The sequence below is a fragment of the Aethalodelphis obliquidens genome, unplaced genomic scaffold (assembly GCF_003676395.1).
Source record: "Aethalodelphis obliquidens isolate GAN/ISIS:26980383/991018 unplaced genomic scaffold, ASM367639v1 scaffold53, whole genome shotgun sequence".
Classification (NCBI taxonomy): Eukaryota; Metazoa; Chordata; class Mammalia; order Artiodactyla; family Delphinidae; genus Aethalodelphis; species Aethalodelphis obliquidens.
Genome location: NW_020837997.1, coordinates 3,034,554 through 3,054,327, shown reverse-complemented (window position 1 = coordinate 3,054,327; position 19,774 = coordinate 3,034,554). Strand labels below are relative to the sequence as shown.

Below are 19,774 nucleotides of genomic sequence, written 5' to 3'. Positions count from 1 at the left end.
GGGGGGGGGGGGGGGGGGGGGGGGGGGGGGGGGGGGGGGGGGAGGCGGCTCTAGGTGAGGGAAGAGCTGCGGCCCCTGTCCCCACCCTGGCTTAGCAACCAGATGTGCTGGGTGGCCCTCGGCAAGGGCTCTGCCTCCTTGCTGAACCCGTGACCCTGGAGGTGATCAGGGCCCAGCCTGGCTGAGCCCACAGCCCAGGTGATCAGGGACCTCAGCCCCCTATGTCCCCACCCTGAGGATTCCGGGGGTCTGAAAATGCCATCCACCCAGGACTCCAGTGCGTGCCGCATCCTTCTAGCACAGCTTTGTTCTTTTGGTCTGAATCTAACTTCAGATGGGTGGGGGCACAGTCCCCCACTCCCAGCCGAACCCAACCAGCCCTGATTCCTCCTGCCTGGCAATGCAGGTTAGCTGGGCCCCCAAGACACCTCAAATCAACAGACAAAAAAAATCAATAGACAGCTTCAAGATGAACCTCCCTCCCAGAGGGCTCCTCCTTGGAGCTACTGTACAGACCACTGCCCCTCCTCCTCCTCCAGGAAGGAGGGGAAGGAAGAGCAGAACTCTGCAGTGGGGTCTCCAGGCCCCCAACCTCTCTTCAGATGGAGGAGGGGGGAAGACCGGGTGCCTGAGAGGGGAGTTCCCATGTCTGCCAAGGGTGGAGATGCTGGTGGCAGGCCCAGAGTTGGCAGGGGGACAGGCTGACAGGCCACTTCCTCTGGTCAGTTCCAAGTCCCAGGCTTGTCTGCCTTTGGGGCCCACAGAGCAGGGGGAAAGGGGGAGATAGAGGCCTAGTCTTTAGGGCAGAGGAGACACATCAAAAGGATAGGGACGGGGGAAGACACTGCAGGCATTGAGTAGGGCACTTCTCTTAAGGCCCCTTGACTCTTGTGGCTGCATCATCTTCCCCCCTCCGCCTCCAGGCCCCAAAAGGAAGAGGCTGATCTGTCTGGGTCACTGCTGTCCCTGCAGCTGGCACAAACCAGCACACAGGGGCACTCAGGAATTTGTGGAACTGCAGCCACTTGGGTTCCGAAGAGTTAAGCACTTAGCCCATGGTCACACAGTGCATCCTGCCCTACAGAAGTGGGGAAAGGGGCCCCTCGTCTGGGTCGGAGCAGGGCCCCTGGAGTCACACCCTTCCCTTTGTGGACTGACACCTGCCCCCTTCTTGCTCCTTCTCAAAGGTCAGCCTCTAATGGATTTCTACCCAGGCCCAAGTTGGGAGGGTACCAGTGCGAGCACTCGCAGGGCCCAGCACAAATCTTTGAAAACCCAAGTGACCCCGGGGGTGGAGGGGGACGAAGCTCTCAGCCCCTCTCCAAAATGCTGGGTCACCCCTGCCCTCCACCTCACCCTCTCCCACAAACACAACACGATGGCTTAGAGCAGCTACTCTCGCTGGCGCCGGCCTCAGTGGCTGTAGGGAAACAGCTCTGAGCCCTGGGTCTGTCCACCCCTCCCCAACCCTTACGGAGGGCAGGAGCGCAGCCCCCCTTTTGAGCCGCAGCAGGCGCCAGAGCATTTCCTGGTTGGGGAGGGTGGTGGTGCGGGTGGCTGCCGCTCCAGACCGTGAGCTGTGGGGGCGGGGAGAAGATGGGGCTCCCCAACTCTAGGCCTTGAAGGGTTAATCCAGGGTTGGGGGGTGGGGGGTAGGGGTAGGGCCCACCCTCCCGGTCGGGTGACCTGAGCTGGACCCCCCCAAGTCAATCAACCACCCCCAGAGGCGCCAGCCTGGCCTGCGTTGCCATAACAACAGGCTGGGCGCGCTCGCGTTTCCTGGAGACGCCGAGGTTGGCCCCCAGCCGGGAGGCTCTGACTGAGCCCCCTCAGGGGGCGGAGGGCGGGAGGAGGGAGCCCCGACTGCGAGGGAGAGGCGGCAGGACGCCCCTTCACCCCACCCCCAGTAAGTGCGGAGGTGGGGCAGAACGTGTAGCTGGCTTCAGTCTGCTGACACAGGGACCCTGTCACCCCAGGGACGGGGCGCCACCCCCCTCCCTTGACGCGCCCTGCTGCCATGGTAACCAGCAGCGCGCCCCAGGAAGCGCGCTCATTCCGCTGGGAGACCGCGCTCTCCCCTCCCCGGAGGCGCCAGGCTCGGGGCGGGGACGAAGGCAGGCGCGGAGAGGGAAGGGCTGCGCAGCCCGGGAGGGGAAACAGAGCTCAAGGGGCCCAGGAGAGGCAAAGGGAGGAGCTGGGGACTACATTGGGGAGAGAGAGCTGGGCCCACGCGGAGTCACGCACGCACACAGCTACACACACTTCTGTTACCCCAGTTCTGGCGGGACCACAACATGAATAGTGGGACCTGATGGGGGTGAACAGCAGCGACCTCGGCTCCCATAAATGCGCATACAGCGTGCATGGGGCGTCTTCAGGGATATGAAGCCCCAGCCTTCTCGGGCTGCACCCTGGCCCTGCAGAGGCCTGCACGCCTCCACAGGGGGGCCTCTCTGTTGGCGAGGCCGTGCGTGGTGTGGGACCCAGACTAACCGCAGAGGGCGGGGAACAGCCAGGCCCTGAGGGGCACAGCAGAGCAGAGGGCGCAGCAGAGCAGAGGGCTCAGGATGTGAAGGCGCCCACTGCAGGAAGAGTGGTTGCAAGGGAGGGGGGAGGGCAGGGGGAACCTCTCTCAGGGGCCAGGTGGCCAATCCCCACGGGCCAGGGTGAAGAAGTTAAAGGCAGGGGGCTGCCATCTCCCCATGACAACAAGGTGCCGCCCGCCCCCTCACGTTACCCACCCACCTCTCGGTACAGGCCTCTGACTCCCACTCAACTTGTATGAAACTGAGGCCAAAGACGTGAAGTCAGCAGCCCCAGTCGCAGAGCAAGGTTGGGAGATCTGCCTAGTGCTCGGCCTCTCCTGCTCCAGGGTGCACAGGCAGTTAGCCGTCCCCCAGCACCCCTGCCTGGGCCCCCACCCCAGAAGGCTTGGAAAGGCTGGGGTGGGAGGGGACAAGCAGTGGTGGCCACCCGTCCGGCCCTGCATACACGGAGCTAGGGAGGCAGGAGCTGTGGTACTGTCTACCTGGTTCCACATAGGGTTCACGTGAGGGGGAGCAAAGGAGGAGCTGGCCTCGGGAGGGTGTGGGGCTCATGGGGACCGTCAGGAGTTGGGTGCAGTGGGGGGCAGAGGGACCCCACAGAAGCCATGATCTCAGGTCAAACCCCACAGCCTGGCCCACTAGCCCACCTGAGCCAGCTTCCGGCCATGCAGCCCCCCAAGGCCACAGGACCCTGCCCACACCCGTGAGCCCTGGTCCCAGCCCCTGGGGCGGGGACTCACGTAGTCCTGGAAGGCCTTGGCTTCACTCGAGTGCTCGCACGCCTCTCTGCGGTCGGGCGCTGCACAGTACAAGTCCCAGAACACGCTGTGGGCGGCAGGGGGGGACGATGGTTTCCCCACGCGCCCCCCCCAGCCCCACCCATGTCCCACCCACACCAGCCTTGCGCGCACCACCACCAGGAATGCAGGAAGCCCGGGGGCTCCCCCAGCGTAATGTTCTTCTCCCATCGGATCTGCAGGGGAGAGGGAAGGAAGGTGAGGGCTAACGGCCTGGCCCTGTCTGACCCCTTCCCCTCCCAAGAGGCAGCCCCAACCCAAGCCCGGGGCCCAGGAAACACCGGGTCAGGAAACCAGCAGATCAGAGCAAGGGAGCCAGGAGGGGGACAGCTTGGTGAGGACAGGGACAGAGGGGCGGGAGGCAGATCCTCAGATGGATGGGCAGATACCAGGATGCCAGCCCTGCCGCTCCGCAGCCCTCAGTTCCCAGGGCACAACCCAACCCCACCACGGAGACCTGATAAAAATGGGTTAGGGAGGACCCCAGGATGTGGGTGCCAAGGAAGGGGCTGGCTGTGGGGGCCCTGCCTGGCCAGGCCAGCTTACCTCGGACAGAAAGGTCTGGGCTGACTTCTGGGCACCAACGTGCAGCAGGTACTCATACACGTACAGCGCCAACCTGCAGGCGGGAGGGGTGGGGGCCGGCTCAGGCTCTCAGGAGGTCCAGGCAGACCCAAAGCTCTGCCCCGAGGGTCCCTGGGAGGGGTTTTAAGGTGCGGCACCTGCCCTCTGGTGGGAAGGTGGAGAGGGGCAGGGGCCCACAGTGAGCCCCTCATTGTACCTACCACCTACTGCCAGCCTCACTCACTTCCCTCTGCTGGTCTCCCCCTCGCCCCACCTCCCCCACCCCTGAGAAGACATGGCCTCCTCACCAGTTGCTCAGCCTGGCCAACTCCTACACATCCATCAACACACAGCCTGCAGGCCCCTCCTCTAGGCTGCACTCCTAGCAGTCCCCAGCCCCCCACCTCCAGGCCAAATTCTCAGTTCAACACCCCCCTGATGGACCAAGTCCTGGCCCCATCCTGCCAATGCTGAGACCTTATAGCAGCCTTGGCCCCAGGGAGTTCCTCTCCTTGGAGAAATGGCTCCTGGGCTTCACTCTAGTTTGTGCTCTGGGTGGGGTCTCCCGGCAGGCACCCCGGGCCATGTGGCCAGGGCCCAGGGCCTAACTCACTCCCAGCCTCACCTGCCAAGGAAGAAAAGGGGCTCTCTGACCTGAGGTCTTCCTCCTCCGGGTTTCCCTAGACCCCATCCTTTCCCTCAGGATCAGTTCCCATCTGCCAGTGGTGGCTATGACACATCCACACCAGCCCCCCAAGGGGGAGTCTGGGGAAATGGGAGGTAGGGCCAGCAGTGCCACTCAGCTGCCACAGCACCGCCCTGTCCAAATGCCCACATTGCCCAGTACCCCTACACACACCAATCGGCCACTGCCCACCCCAAGAGCACAGGCCACGCTCCAACCAGCAACACCATCCATTGGCCTCCACCACACCCCAATCTGTCTTCCACACCCGCCAGCGGAGGGACAATTCCCCACCCGCTAGGGTCACCCATTCCCCAGCCCCCACTCTACCAGTACCGGCCCCTCCGGGCACCTCCAGGGTCTTCCTACTACCCAGCCAGGCTCCAGGTGGACCGAGGGGAGTCTGGATCTAAGACCGGGGGCTCCCCAAGGGCCAGCCTGAGGCTGCTCCGGTGAAAGCTGTAGGCCCTTCCAGATGCCTCCCCGCTCAGCTGGCCTCCCTCCCCTGGCTGATGGCCCCATCCTGAAATAACCTTGCTTTGACTCATGCTCCTGCTTTCTCTCACCCTTCCCAGCCAGGCTGCTCAATCCTCACATCCCAGCCCCCTCTGCAGAGCACCCCCGCCCCCAGTTCCAGCTCAGACCTCACCAAGGCAGTTCTAGCCCTTCTGTCCCAGGCCCCACCCCACGGCTTCTGCCCTTGCCCTGGACCCTCTTTTCCTTCCTTCATCCATCCATCCGTCCTTTCAGTCATTCATTCAACAAACATTCACCTCCTTGAGCAGTGAACACAACAGACCCCTGTCTCCCTGGAGGCTACCTGCTCACGGGGAGAGACGGAGGAGCAAAAATACAAAGGAGGAGGTAAGTCATCTGGTGGGGTGGAAGGTAGTGTGTGCTACAGAAGTACAAGGGGGGACATTAGGGAGTCCGGGTGGGCAGCTGAACCAGGGCAAGGTATGTCCACAGCTCACATTACACCACGCGAGCTGTGACAGCCACCGGAGGGACAGAAACAGGTCACAGAGGGGTAGGATTTGTGGGGCTCACATAGTTCTGAGCATGGGTCTCCCCCAAGACTGGCCAAGGTTCCTGCCTCATCATCACACCCCTCTCAGCAGCGCCTCCAGCCCGGGCGCCCCCAGGTTCCAACATCGCACCCTGGCAGCATCCACCCTTCTCCAGCCCAGTGGTCTTCCTCACCCCCCAGCCTCCAGGCTCACCTGTCCAACTCACTCCTGGGACCCCCCTCCCTTTCTAGAGGTTTCCTGAGCCTTCACGAGTGGACTGCATCTACCAGGCCTGAGTCCATCAGTGAAGAAATGAACATGGGGCCGGAGGAGACCTGAGCAGCCCCAGCCTGCTCACCAACCGACCCTCCAGGCAAATAGAGAGGTTTGAAGAGATCCAGCTGGCCCCCTGCCACCTTGGGGAACGAACGGTGCAGGGAATGAGGTACCCAGAGACAGGGAGCAAGACAGAGTGGGGGGATCCAAGTAGGCTGCCCAGAAGGGAAGTGCAGCAGGGCAGGGGAGCACATGGGGGGCTGCAGTCTGGCCCCACCCCCACCAAGAGCAGAAGCCTCTCCTCAGGGTTCAGGGAGCTTCCTGAAGAACATGCTGGCTCCCACTAAGGCCACCAAGGGCTCTATGCTGCCAGCCCATCGGGTCCCTCTCCATCACCTCTCACCCTCCACTGGCCAGGGGTGGCATCGGACCCAGGATGCAGGTCCTGGAGCCCACCACTGCCCGCTCCCCTCCCTCCTCCGGCCCTGCCCCAGCTCTCCTCTCTTCTCCCTGGGTGGCCTCCCCTCCTGCTTTGATGTTGATGACTGACGTGGTGCAGCTGCCCACAGGGTTCCTCCAGCCTGGCCTCCCCTGTGAACTCAGGGTCTGCCGTCCACTTGACATCTTAAAGGCCCAGCCCCACCCCAGCTTCTTCCCCTCCTGTTCCCTGACCCGGGTGGTCTTGACTCACATAGGTGTGGCGCAAGTGTGAAGATCCACCTAGCTGTCCCCCAGAGATCACTACATTTATTGAATTTAGGGGAAAAACTTAAGGAAAAAGCACTCTCTCTCCTGATTCTGAGCCTTCTCCCTGCCTTCCTCAGCACACACTTGGTCCAGGCCACCACTATCACTTACCTGGATCTCAACAGGGCCCCTCTAGGGGCTGCTTCCTCCCCTCCCCACCAGCACTCCTCACTCAGACCCTTCAGTGCCTCCCACACACGTTGGCCACTCTCTACCTCTCCACCCCAGGGCCTTTGCACAGGCCATTTCCCTGCCTGAGACACTTCTGCTAGAGACCCTCATGGCTCCAAAGTCACGGGGCAGAGGCTTCCCTATCACTTCTAACAGCAGCCCTGCTCCATTCTCCACCTGCCCCCCATCATATTTATCTCCATTTGACACAAGGCCCTCTGCTTACTGCCTGCAGCCCCCACTGGATGTAGCTTTGGGAGGGCGGGACCTCGTCTCACTCCTGAGCTTACACAGCGCTGGGCATCCTGGGCCCCCAGCCACCCCAATGAATGAACCAACCAACCCTGAGCCCCCTCGCTCCCGGGATGTCCAGTAGGCACTTATGAAGGTCAGCACTTACTTACTATTCTGATGTTAAGAATTTGGGGTTTTATCCCAAGAGCAAAGAGAAGCCAGAGAAGGTTTTCAGTTTTGCTTGACTTCTCTTATATGCTGGTACTTTAATTTTTATCAAGTCTCAGAGAACCGTGAGCAGCTTTCTTTGTTTGTTTTCAGTGAAAACTTTTGAAGCCTGGACATCTGGTCAGGTTGCTTCGGGACCTCCAGGGCCCGCCACTCAGGGAGGGCTTATGGCTTGCAGGTCGCTGTCTAGGCCCTGAGATGGGTTGTGGGAAAGGGCCTGGGCTCTGGATCCAAATCCTGGCCCCACCCCAGCCCTGGTCAGCAAATGACCTGCAGAATGAAGAGCCCACCCATCAGAGGGGCTCCCGACGCAAGAGGGCAGGAGATGGGAGGGAGTGTGGGGTGCACCGGGGGCCCTCCCTCCAGAAGGAACGGTGACCTGGAGGATACAGGGTGCCCGGACCTGGAGTGCTCATGGGGAGAAGCTGCAGCTGCACAGGGAAGTGGTGACAGAATGGGGTACTGGAGCCTCCCGGACTAAAACGCAGCAGTACTACCTTCATCATCAAGAATTACCATAATAACCAAGAATTAAGGTAAGAGGTGCTCCCTGCCAGGCTCCCCCTCCCCTTTAAAGCCCCTGGAGGCACATACTGCTGGGGGCTGGAAGAAGCCCTCTCTACTCAAGGCCTTGTGTCACCCCCTCACCCCCATCTAATCCATCACCAGGTCCCACCAACGCCCCTAAGGGACTCTCCAGCCTACACATTTCCTCCCTCCCCTCTGCTACCCTCATGGCCAGGCCTTCAGCGCTTAAGAGCCAGGGTGGTGGCCACCCTCCTCACTGGCCTCCTGGCAGCCTCCACATTTGCCCCTTACAGCCTTTCTCCTACCCAGCAGTCAAAGTAACCGCCCCCACTAACAAATTCCATCCCAGCATTTGTCCCCCAGATACTGCCTCAAGACCTTCCCAGAAAGCTCCCCTGTGTCCACGGGCTCTGCTCAGCCTCCAGGACTCAGTTTGGGGGCTCCTTTCTCAAGAACCTCTTACCCATGCACCCCCCTCCAACAAGGATGCCCACGGGCATGGGCACCTGGAAGCCCAGCTAGGGATGGGACAGACACATGGTGAGTCCCTTGCCTGCTGGGATAATGAACAAACTACCTGAGGTGATGTGCCCATATCAGAACTAACCCTGGGGACTTCCCTGGTGGTCCAGTGATAGAGAATACGCCTTCCAATGCAGGGGACGCGGGTTCCGTCCTTGGTCAGGGAACTAAGATCCCACATGCTGCTGGGCAACTAGGCATGTGTGCCACAACTACTGAGCTCACGCGCCTCAACGAGAGCCCGCGTGCTGCAACCTACAGAGCCCACACGCCCTGGAGCCCACGCGCCACAATTACAGAGAGAAAACCCGCTGCCACAACTAAAGAGAAGCCCGCATGCCGCAACAAAATAATCTGCATGCCTCAACGAAGATCCCGTGTGCCACAACTAAGACCCGACGCAGTCAAAAATAAATAAGTACTAAATAAATCTTAAAAAAAACAAAAACAAAACTAATCCTGGGAGAAAAACACAAGACACCCAGTGACACTGACAGTGACCATCACTTACGGAACTATTCTAAACCCACGTGGCAGCACTTAAAGTGTTCAAGGATGTACACACACGATGCAAACATTTAGATCTCTCCCCTCAACTTAGGACAGCACAGCCTCTGGGGCTGGAAGGGGGAAGGGATGCAAAGGGGACACAGGGGCCTTCAACTGTCCCTGTCACCTTCATCTTATTTAAAGAGACCTGAAACCAGTGACCGAATGCAAGCGCTAGTTAGTTCTGGGTAGGAAGTGATCTCGGGGTTTCCCTGTAGGTTGGAGTGTTCATCACTCACACAAGGAGAGGCTGTGTCTTCCTGCAGGCAGCCCACTCAGACCCCAGCCTCCCTCTCGCCCACCCTGCCATCCCTTCCTTGTATTCCCTGGACCCAGAAGTCACCACGGTTTGCTGTGAGCCCCCAAGAGCAGGGACCCACCATCTGTGCACCAAGCAGGCACTAAGTCCATTTCTGGGACAGGCTAGCCCAGACCTAGTGCTGAGATGGGGAGCCAGAGGGGGCTCAGGACAGGGGCCCAAGAAGGAAAAAGAGGAAGGGCAGGAGGAGTCAGGAGGGTGAGATCAGGGAGGAAAAAACAGTCCTGGAGAGTCGAGCAGTGGAACCCCCTTCACCCCATTTCACGGAGGAGGAAACCAAGTCCCAGAGACAGGAAGTGGCATGATTGGTGAATGCCTGTGAGGGGTGCTCTATCTGCAGCCTCGCCCCCAGTCCTCGTGAGAATCCTGCAAGGCCGGCTGTCCGTGTTTCAGAGGGGAAACTGAGGCTCAGAGCAACCAGCCTGCCTCTCTAGTGTATCAGCCCCAAGCATCTGAGAGCTCTCCTGTGCCCCAGAACCTGAGTCTTCAGCAGGGTCCTTCCTCTCCAGGGCCTGGCATCCCCGTCAGTGAAGTGGATGCCACCATCTGGTGTTTTCCAAACTTTCTTTAGCGGCAGAACCTCGTCTCCAAGCCAACACTGCTACAGGACCCTCTCGACAAGAAATGGATGAGTGCAGGATGGCTCTGGCCAAGAGGTCAGCTAACCCCCTCTTCTATCCCTAGCCAAGAGCCGAGGCCCGGTTCAAAGAGTCAAAATCTCTCCTGGACTGTCTAGTGGGATTGAAGCGCACTCCAAACACCATGACCCCAGCTCAAACCTATTTCCTCCCTTCGCTTATCTCCACAGCCACCCCCTAAGCTGCCACCATTAGCTCTCTCCCAGATAACTGTGCCTGCCTCCCCCAGGTCTCCTGGCCCTCTACCCTCACGCGACCCCCAGTAAGCCCCACTCCACAAAGGAGCTGGAGTGTACTTTGGAACACAAGCCTCTCTGGCCCACACAGCACATCCCCACCCTGGGCACCAGCCCCAGCTCTTTGGCCTGGCCTCGCCCTAGGGCCTTTGCACTTGCTGTGCCCTCAGCCATCGGTTCTTCCTCCAGGTCTCTGCACACCTGACACACCTCCTCACAGTTCACTACCGCCCACTTTCCCATTTTGCTTTTCTCAGAGCATAGCTCCAGATCCTTCCATCGGCTTGCTGAGTAACTCACTTGCCTCCTAGCTAGGATGTGGGCTTCTTCAGGACCAGGGCCTGGCTTCCCAACCACTACACCCCAAGACCCAGCCCAGCACATGTCTGAACAAGTGAACGATTCCCACTGGGGGAGTGGTAGCCCCCAGAGCCCAGAAGCCAGGGTACAAGGATGGCTGGAGATGTGCCAAGATCCCCAGGAGTGGGGTGGCTACACCCCCCTGCTTCCAACCTGGGCAGGAGCCAGGTGCCAGTTTCAAAAAGTCTTCCTGCTTAATGGTGCTTGGAAATGGACCCCAACCTCATAACTGTGCAGACAAGAGAGGTCTGGAAGGGCAATCATCTGTCTAGCATCTCCTGGCCAGAAGAATCTCTTCTCCAAAATGACCCCGAGGCTGGGTAGAGAATGGACACTCATCCTTGGGTTGGGGGGAGAGGTGGTACCCCAGTGTCAGTCCAGGAAGAAAAGTCAGGAGACAGCCCATATTCAGGGCTCCTTTTCACTGCCCAGACATTCAAGTCCTCACTCCCGCTCTGGCTCTCAAAGAGAGTCATCATGGGACCTCTCCCCAATAACTCAGCCTCCTAACTGCTCCAGCAGCTGGTTTCCCGCCCTAGGTGGCTTGACTTCTAGGATCCTGCAAATCAGCCATTGGCCATCAGACATCAGAAGCCTTCTCTTTTCCCTGGCATTTTAACAATATCGCAGACTGTTGGGTGCCCTTGCTGTGAGACAGTCACACGTCCTAGCACCTTTCAAACACTCCCCAAACCTAAGAGACAGCACTGTTATTATGTCTGCATTTCTCAGGATAGGAAAATAAGCCTAAGAGGGAGTGCTCCCTCACCCAAAGCCACAGGGCAGGTAAGTGGCAGGGCCAGGAGACAAGCACAACAGCTCAGCTTCCTCCCCACCCCAAGAAGCTCTGAGCGCCCTCCGCCCCTCACTGCAGAGTCTGGGAGTTAGGAACCTGCCCCTCTACCAGCCTAAGACCATCTGCTACCCACGGCCCAGCGCCATGCCCAGAACAAGTGGGGGCCCCAGGACTGTGATCCTGCGGCTTCCCCAAGGGCCCCACCCAGCTGCCCCAGGCCCGGCTGGACAGGTGGCCTTTCAGGGGTGGGGCCGGCGCCCCTCAAGCCCTTCTCGCGTCTCTCAAGCTTTCGGTAAGCAGCGGGGGAGGGGGGAGGCGCCCAGAGCGGCCAGTCTCGCCTGTCCGGGAAACTTCCCCAGAGGATGGGGGAAGCGGCACGAATGGCGACTCCGCGCGCACACGCGTTCGCAACCTCCCACACCCAAGGCTTAACCGTCGGGAAGGTCTCGCGACCCTCTAGTCCCGCTCGAATCTCGCGCGCCCCCGCAATCTCACCCCCCTCGGGTCTCCGGGGTCCCTTCTACTCTCACGACCTCTCGAATCTCGCGCGTCCCCTCAAATCTCGCGACCCCTTAAGCCCCTCACGCCCCTTGGGTCTAGCGAGCTCCCCAGTAGCTTGCGACCCTCCAGCCCCTCCGGTCTCGCGCGCCCCTTAAATCTCGCTCCTGCCCCGCACCCACGTGCCCCACGCGGTGCCCGCCGGCGTTAGGGCCACGGAAGCGGCGCGGCCACCGAGCCCCGCCCCCGTCTCCCACGGTCCCGGACCACCGACTCACTTCTCTCGTGCCTGGCTGTCGGAGGGCACGGCCGAGCCCTTGCCCCCCTTGGCGTACATGCTGCTCCGTGCCGCCGCCGCCGCCGCCGGGGCCCCACACCTGTCAGGCGGCGCCGCGGGCCGCGCTCCCGGTCGCCATAGCTACCCCGCGCCCCGGGCCTCACCGCCCCGAGCCCCGCGCGGGCATCGCGGGCATCGTCCGCGCGGGGGAGCTCCAGACGGCTGAGACGGCGGCGGCGGCAGCTCCAGCTTTGGCTCCGGCCGCGGGTTTTATTTTCTTCCTCTCTTCCCTCAGCGCGGGCTGTTCCGGGAAGCGCGCGCCCCCTCCTCCCGCCGCGCGCGCCCCCGCCCGCCGCCTCCCCGTCGCCCGCGGGCGCCGCTCTTAAAGGGGCGATGGCGTGAGCGCGGGTGGGTCCCGCCGCCGGGACCGTGGGCCGGGCGCGCACGCGCAGTGCCCGCCGCGGGGGGAGGGGGCGCGGGGATACACATACTCGGTGCGACTGGGGACAGCCACCCGGGGACACACAGCGGGACACAGCTGATCACGGCTACACACACACTTTCCAGATACACCCAAATTGTACACCCAAGAACACAGCCACACACTTAGTTGCGGCTACATTCTCCGACACAGGACTGCACACGTAAGTCTCTATAGCTACTGGAACAACTACTGATAGCCCCGTAAAGCTACAGGCAGTTATACTGGGTGTATCGCCCCGCAGAGCTACCCACGCCCAGCACGGGTGGGAACCGCCACACACACAGTCTGCCCAGGGATACACTGTCACACACGTAGGTATACACAGCTCAAATAGTGGCTGTTACAGAACGTTGAAACACACTCGACGTTCACACACGCACACAGCCGCACAGAGACAAGCATCGGCACCGCTATGCCATAGCTTCCAACAGCTGTGGAAAGAGCCCACGCAGCTACTTGCTGTCACCCTGGGGCACACCGTCGCAGCCTCCCGAGGGCTCCACACAGGGACCTGGGGTCTCACCGAACCACAGATGGCTCAGTCACACGCAACACACAGTCACACAACACAGATACATGCAGCACAAAGACACCACACAGACAAGAAGCTCCTGGGGTACCCAGGCCACACCCTGGGAGCTACCCTGCACTGCCCCACAGTCACACTTCCGTGTCAATTGTAGGTGCTGGGTGACTTGACTGACTGGGTCATTCCCGCTGGCTCCGCCTCTCAGCCTGTGCTGCCAGCTGTAAATATTCCAACTTTAATAGCACCTTTGCAGGAGTCAGGGGTGCAGGCAGTGGGCACCCCATTCTCCCTCCTAGGGCCCTTCTTCTCCCCCCAGGAGGTGTGCAGAGGTGGAGGCCGACACCGAGGCAAGGACACCCGCAGGGCAGGGGTGTCGGGTGGGCGCGGAGGCCTGTGTGCCAAGGTACCTGTGGGCAGTGTGCGCCGGACGTGCGTGGGCTAGGTGGCGGGAGGCGGTCCAGTTGTGACTCTAGGTCTAGATGCTTCTGTGAACGTTTGCCATAGGTTTTTTTGTTTTTCTTTCTTTTTACGACCACAAGTGTGTGTGTAAACACGCGGTTCCTGTGTGAGTGCACGTGTGCGTCGTTGTGCGTGGGGGGTTGGCAGGCACCCAGTCGCTGTCTGGGCAACTGTCCCTGGCTCTGCGACAGTGGTTATGTGTCCGCGGCGGCCGTGCGGGGCCGAGTGACGCTGCGTCAGGTTTTGTGCACTAGTGTGTGTGCCTCCCCGAATGGGTGGATTGCTGGCTCCCTGGGACGTGTGTGGTGTGGCTGTGCGCTCACATTTCCTGTGTCGTGTGTTATGTGATGATCGGAGCGCCCCTCCCGCTGCCGGCCGACCCCCCATTATGCCTCCAACGGCCTCCTCCCCACCCAGGTCTTCTGCCGGGCGGGAAGTCTTGAACCGCTGCGGTTCCAGACAGGCGAAGAGGAAGGGAAGGGCCAGGCTGGCCCCAGCCCCGCCTCCATCCCGAGGGGCCACGGCCGGGGGGGAGGGGGGGACACGCCAACCCTTCCCACTTCCTGTCCAGCAGGTCGTCCCCTCCCCCAACTTCCTCTCCCGCGGACCTCCCGGGCCCCGGGCCTGCGCGGAGGAGGGGCCCGCGCTGCGCACTAATGGGGGCGCGGCAGGCCAGCTTCAGTCGGACGTCGAGATGGGGACTGCCCAAAGACCCGGGGGCCACCGGTGAACGTGGGCGTCAAGGACACCCTCATCGTAATACCCGTTCCCATCACCGCTCTCCAACAACTACTCCCGGCCAGGCACAGAGAGGGTGTGACTCACCCAAGCCACACAGTGTATTGGTGACAGCTGTGATTCCCACGGACGCTCCCACCACCACCCCAGGCGCCCCCATTTATCTCCTAATGCTCTGTTGCTCCCCAGAATTCTGTGTGCCCTGGGCGGGTCCATGGCCCTCTCTGAGCTCCGGTTCCTTGAGTCGATGTGAGTCTTCATTCTCCCGACAAATATTTATTGAGTGCCTTCTGTGTGCCGGGCTCTGTGGACCCAGTCGGGACACGTTGCTACTGCTTGTGGAGCAGAGGGTCTGATGGGAAAGGCGGACAGTCAAAAGCTGGCGAACAGTAGGATAATTTCAGGGAGTTCCACGTGATGGGCAGAGGGAGGGACCCCGGTGAAGAGGACGGGGCGACCGCAGGGGCGGAAGGCGGAGGGAGGGAGGCTGGGAGGCGGAGGCGCCCGTGGCGGGGCTAGCTGCGGAGGGGGAAGCGCGGCCGGCGGGAGAGACTAGCGCGGTTCTCATGGCAACAGGGACGGATCTCCAAAACACTGCCTCGGCGCCGGCGGAAAAGTCGGAGAAGAGCAAGCTCTAGCCCCCATGCGGCGTCCGGGGGGCTGAGCCGCGTGCACAACCAACCAGAACGCACGCCTTGCAAAAACATATATATATATATTTAATAAGGGGAGGGGGTGGATCCGAAAGATCTGGAAGAAGAATGTTCAGATTGTAGTAACGGCAAGTGCAAAGGTCCTGAGGTGGGCACACGGTTAAAGTGTTGGAAGCAGAGCGAGGAGGGCGGGGGGAAAGGAAGAAACGGGTCGGGCCATTCCTGGTGGGGACGGGTTGGGCTTTGTTTTAAAAGGAATAGGGAGCCACAGGAAGGTGTGTAGCCGCGAGGGGCGGGATCTACGTCAGGATTTTAAGAAGCTCCTTGGGGCTGCCAGGTAGATCGGGATGGCGTGGAGGAGGCAGGGAGGTTGACCCGGTAAGAGGCCCTGGAGGACCTGACAGGCCCGGGAATTGATTTAGGAGCCGGTGTGGGGGCGGGGGACGGTAAGCAAGGAGCGCTAAGGGTTAAGGCTGGGCCCCAGACCTGCGGCTCCTTTGCCGGCTCCCGGTCGCCCCCGTGTGGCTGCCGGGGACTGCAGCCCTGAGCTGGGTCTCTGACTCTTGGGACCACCGACGCCCCCAAACCTCAGCTCCTTAACGTCGGGGTCGGTGCCTGGGAGAGTCCGAAGTCGGCTCTGCTTGAAGGGTAGGGGAATTGCCTGCAGGAGGAGCCAGCCCTCCCCTCACTCCCTTCCAACCCTTCCATTCTTCAGACCCACCTCTCGGCCTTTGCACTGGCCGTTCCTGCCTCCTGGAGCGCTCTTTTCTCTGGCTCTTGGCCTGGCCTGTTCTGGCCTCCTTCGACTTTTGGCCGCATTATTCCTTCTTCTCCCCCACTCGCCCTTCTCTTTCTCCTCCTCTCCCTCTTTTCCCTTCTCCTCCCTCCTCTTCCCCTTCTTCTCCTCCTCCTCCATCTCTCCCTCCCCCAACTCCTTGCCTTCCGTGGCCATCTCCTCCAGATTACTGGTTCTGCACTAGCCTTGGTTGGACTTGTCACTGTTATGATAAAATAATGCCTAAGTCATCTGTTGGCAGCCTCCGCCTCCCTCTGGATCTGCTCTCCCTGCAGACACAGCGGTAGGGGTCCATGAATATGTTGCTTGAGTCGTTGGGAAGGCTAGTTTGGTTTTTCCCCGATGATGGTTTTTCCTCTCCACAGGAGGTGGAAGCAGCCCCGTTAATGGGGAGGGGGGGACGGGGGAAGGGAGGGATTCGGGGAGGGGCCAGGATCCAGGCTGGAGACCCCTGCAGCCCCTCCTCAGCCGTGCGTGGGAGGCGGCCACAGCTGGGAGCAGGGTCTGCGCCGTGAGACGTTTCCTTTCAGAAGCTGTAATTATGGGTAATTTTCTAACTGCAACAGAAAAATTAAAACCCAAACAACACCGGGAGGGAAGAAGCCACAGCAGCTGGTGAGCACCGGCGCAGGCTGGGCTGCGGGTTCCAGCCTAGACCTGGTGGGAGGAGCAAGTAGTGGGGGAGGAGGTTGTGAAGGGACACAGGGCGGAGGGTCATTAAGACAGGCTGGACTCTTTGGACAGCCAGCAAACCCTTGTAGTCTCGGGTTTGCGAAATGGGCGTTATACCCCAAGGCTGATCACCTGGAGGCAGAACTCCCCGCTTGGAAGATCTGGACCTGGGTTTGAACCCTGGCGCTGTCGGTCCGGCTGTGTGGCCTTGAACCTCAGCCCCCAGACTCTCAGGGTCTTGAGGAACTCAGGCGAGAGAAGGGACACAGGAGGACTGAGTGGAGGAGCCTCAGTCGAACCCACAGCTCACTCCCCCGTTCATCCTCCGTGAAGCTCAGCCTGAGCCAGTACACTGCCAGGCTTCCAGCACCTTCCATGGCTCCACAGCTCACAAATCAAGACTCCGCCCCTCCGCCCTGCACTTTCCAGAGTCAAACTAATCAGTAGGAATTGGTACGCCCAGCTCTGATCATCCCTTAAAATCCTCCCAGCAGCCTCCTGAGAGAGGCAGCACTTTTTTCTCCCTATGTTACAGAATGGGGAAACTGAGGCCCAGAGAAGCATGAAGGGAGATACATGGGCGACCCAGAGGCAGCACCCCACTCACCGGAGTGCCCCCAGCTCCCTGTCTGGGTCTGGGATACTCTGGGAGATTGGAGGCATTTTGTGGAAACCTCAAGAGCAGGGAAGGGAGAAATGGGGGAGGGAGAAACCTATCGCAGCTACAGAGAAAGTTCTGCAGATGAATCTGAGGCTCAAAGCCGGGGAGCCACTCGCCCGGGGACGCACATTAGGGAGTGGAGGCACCGGGTCCCACTTTGGGGTGCCCTGGCAACGCCCCTCCCTCACCACCTCTCTCTGGAGCTCCGCCTCTCTTCCTGTGGTGGATTTTCCATGGCAACCTGAAGTCCTAAGATCCCGGGGCGGTGCAGGGGGAGGGGTCCTTTCTTCCCTTTGGGTGGGGGGCTTCCTCTGCTGAATAACAGCACTGGGGAGTGGATGCTCACTAAGGACCAGAAACTGGTCAGTTTTGTCCATGATCCTGTTGTCTGCACCCAGCTCATTCCCACCCCAAAGCCTCTGCACAGGCTGTCCTCCCGGCCTTGGACACCCTTCCCCAGCCCTTCCCCATAGCCCGCCTCTCTTTGTCCTTCAGGCCTCACAGAGGCCCTCCAACCATCTGGATCACATTGCCCTGTTGGGTTTTCCCGCAAATCTTATTTTTGCACGTTGATTGCCAATGTCCCCAGTAACCCATGAGTTCTGTGAGGGCAGGGAATTCTATCATTTTGTTCAGTGCTGTGTCCCTAGCACTTACAAGTCTTGGCACACAGGCGCTTAATAAATACCTGTTGCCGACCGAATGAGTTAAAAATTACCAATGTCCCCTCTGTTCTGGGGCCTGAGGCCTCCAGTACCCTCCTTCAGGGGTCTCAGCCTGAGAGCGACACAGACCGTCTTGAACTCCCCCCATCCTCCCCGTGTTGGTCGGGATGGAGTTTGGGAGTCAGAGAAGTGGGAGGGACCAATTCTCTGCCTCTGCCAAAGCCACCAGAACCTGCAATCCCGAGTCTGGACACACGAGGGCAGCAGAGATTCGCAAGTACAACTCCGGAGGGTCCCAGCGGGCCCCGCCTTAGCGCGCCTTTGGAGTGGCTCTTGAGACCCCGAGTTTCAGGCTTGGAATCTGGTACACCTCTGTTGACCTTGCCCATGCCCCCAAGTAGGCTTCCAAATGTATATTTACATATTTATGTACTGAATTATTTCATGGCAAAAAAGAAGAAAAATACAGAAAAAATCACCCAGTTCTCCCATCCCCCCCAAAGTGTTCTCATTTTGGGCTCTTACCTGCACATGTTTTTTTTCTTTTTTGTCTGTTTTCTTTTTTTTCCCGCTCGAGAGGTTTTCTTTGACGAACCCTCTTCAAAACTGCAAACCGCCCTGTCTTTCTCTCCAAATCCCCCAAATTCTTTCTAACTTTTCCTCTCCCCAGCCCTATTATTTCCTAACCTCCTTTAAATTTGCTAATTTACGGTTCATCGGATCTCTCCCAACCTCCCACCCCTCCCCCAATTCACCTTTCTAAGGGTGAGAGTTTTGCTGCATCTGGTAGGTGCTCAGTAAATATTTCTGGAAGGAAGGAAATCTTACCAAAAGTAAAAAATAAATTAAATAAAACCTAGCAAATAAGCTAAATAACCTTCTTAGCCTCGCCACCCCCAGGCAGCCACTACCATGAAGTCAAGTCTAAACCTGCGCATCCAGGAGCGGCAGATTGTCATCGTGTGCCGCGCAATGGCTCTGCACACGCTTCTACGTAGATGCAGACAAATGAATCTTGTCTGAGCACAGTGTAGCCTAATGGTTAACCACACGGTTTGAGGGCTCACCCTCGGTTGCTGTAGAGCCTTGGGCAAGCTACTCAAACACACTGTGGCTCAGTTTCCCCGTCTGTGAAATGGGGGGGTAATGACAGTTCCTACCTCAAGAAGCTATAGTGAAGATGACATCGCTTAATAGCCAGTGCTTGGCTGCCGCTAGTTATAATTACTTAAAATGTTTTAAAAATCTGACGGCTTATAATGTTTCTTTATATTCCTCCACCTATCTTAATTTGGGGCCCCCTGGAAGTTGACCGGAGATCGGAATTCAAGACAGTAATTATTTGGGAGGAAGCCCTGGTCCGGGTGAGAAGAGAGACGGGGACCTGCAGGGGGCGCCAACGAGCAGGCTCCACAAGGCTGGGTTCCCAGTGGGCCCTCAAGAAGCCCGCCAAGAGCAAGTGCCTCTGAGACGTCCTACCCAAGGGAGGAGGGAGGAGGAAGCCGAGGCGTTTCTAATCAACTCTCCTTCCGTCTGTGGTCAGGGCAGCTCCCAGGAGAGCCGTGTGGGCCAACAATGTGGCATCCTGTGACCAGAGCAGCCTCAGCAAAGAAATGCCGGTCTGGCAGGTGGAGGGTGCTTGCTGACCGCAGCTGCCCTGGTGCCACATTTTGTTTGCCCACCCCTCTCCTAAAGGCATTCTTTGGCTTCTAAAATGTTACTGTAACCAACGAAGCCATGTGACCTCAAATAAGGTCTTTCCATTACATTAAAAATCAAGCTTTACCTTCTGAATTCGATTTTTGTGCATGATGGACCATTTACACCTCCCCCACCCTTAGGACACTCAGCTGTGTATTAGTCACACACGGCCTGGTACCAGGCACATGCTAACATTCACGTCCGTCTCCCAGCCCTTCACGGCCACCTTGCACGGTGGTTTTCACTGTCCTCATTTTACAAAGGAGGAAGCAGAGGGACGTCCCTGGTGGTCCAGTGGTTAAGACTTCGCCTTCCAATGCAGGGGGTGAGGGTTCGATCCCTGGTGGGAGAGCCAAGATCCCACATGCCTCCCAGCCAAAAAACCGAAACATAAGACAGAAGCAATATTGTAACACGTTCAATAAAGACTTTAAA

General features: G+C 59.5%; 1 protein-coding gene and 1 long non-coding RNA gene across 11 annotated transcripts in view; one reads left to right on the top strand and one right to left on the bottom strand.

Moving 5' to 3' along the window:
* Nucleotides 1-13,038, bottom strand: part of SSBP4 (single stranded DNA binding protein 4) — a 16,894-nt gene extending 3,856 nt beyond the window's left edge. For 2 of the 10 annotated variants that reach the window (XM_027084728.1, XM_027084732.1), the window contains exons 1-4: nucleotides 11,983-13,029; nucleotides 3,890-3,962; nucleotides 3,458-3,519; nucleotides 3,287-3,371 (exon numbers count right to left, since the gene is read on the bottom strand). In XM_027084728.1, the coding sequence (XP_026940529.1) occupies nucleotides 3,287-3,371; nucleotides 3,458-3,519; nucleotides 3,890-3,962; nucleotides 11,983-12,041 (279 nt within the window). In that variant the 5' untranslated portion in view covers nucleotides 12,042-13,029. Of the gene's footprint in view, nucleotides 1-3,286; nucleotides 3,372-3,457; nucleotides 3,520-3,889; nucleotides 3,963-4,384; nucleotides 4,533-11,982 lie in introns of all 10 variants that reach the window. The other 8 variants (XM_027084727.1, XM_027084726.1, XM_027084722.1 and 5 more) reach the window with 8 other exon arrangements.
* A 192-nt stretch (nucleotides 13,039-13,230) lies between these two features.
* Nucleotides 13,231-19,432, top strand: LOC113608432 (uncharacterized). Its single transcript, XR_003428329.1, has 2 exons — nucleotides 13,231-13,397; nucleotides 18,947-19,432. It is a non-coding gene; the product is annotated as an uncharacterized LOC113608432 (long non-coding RNA).
* Nucleotides 19,433-19,774: the final 342 nt, after the last annotated feature.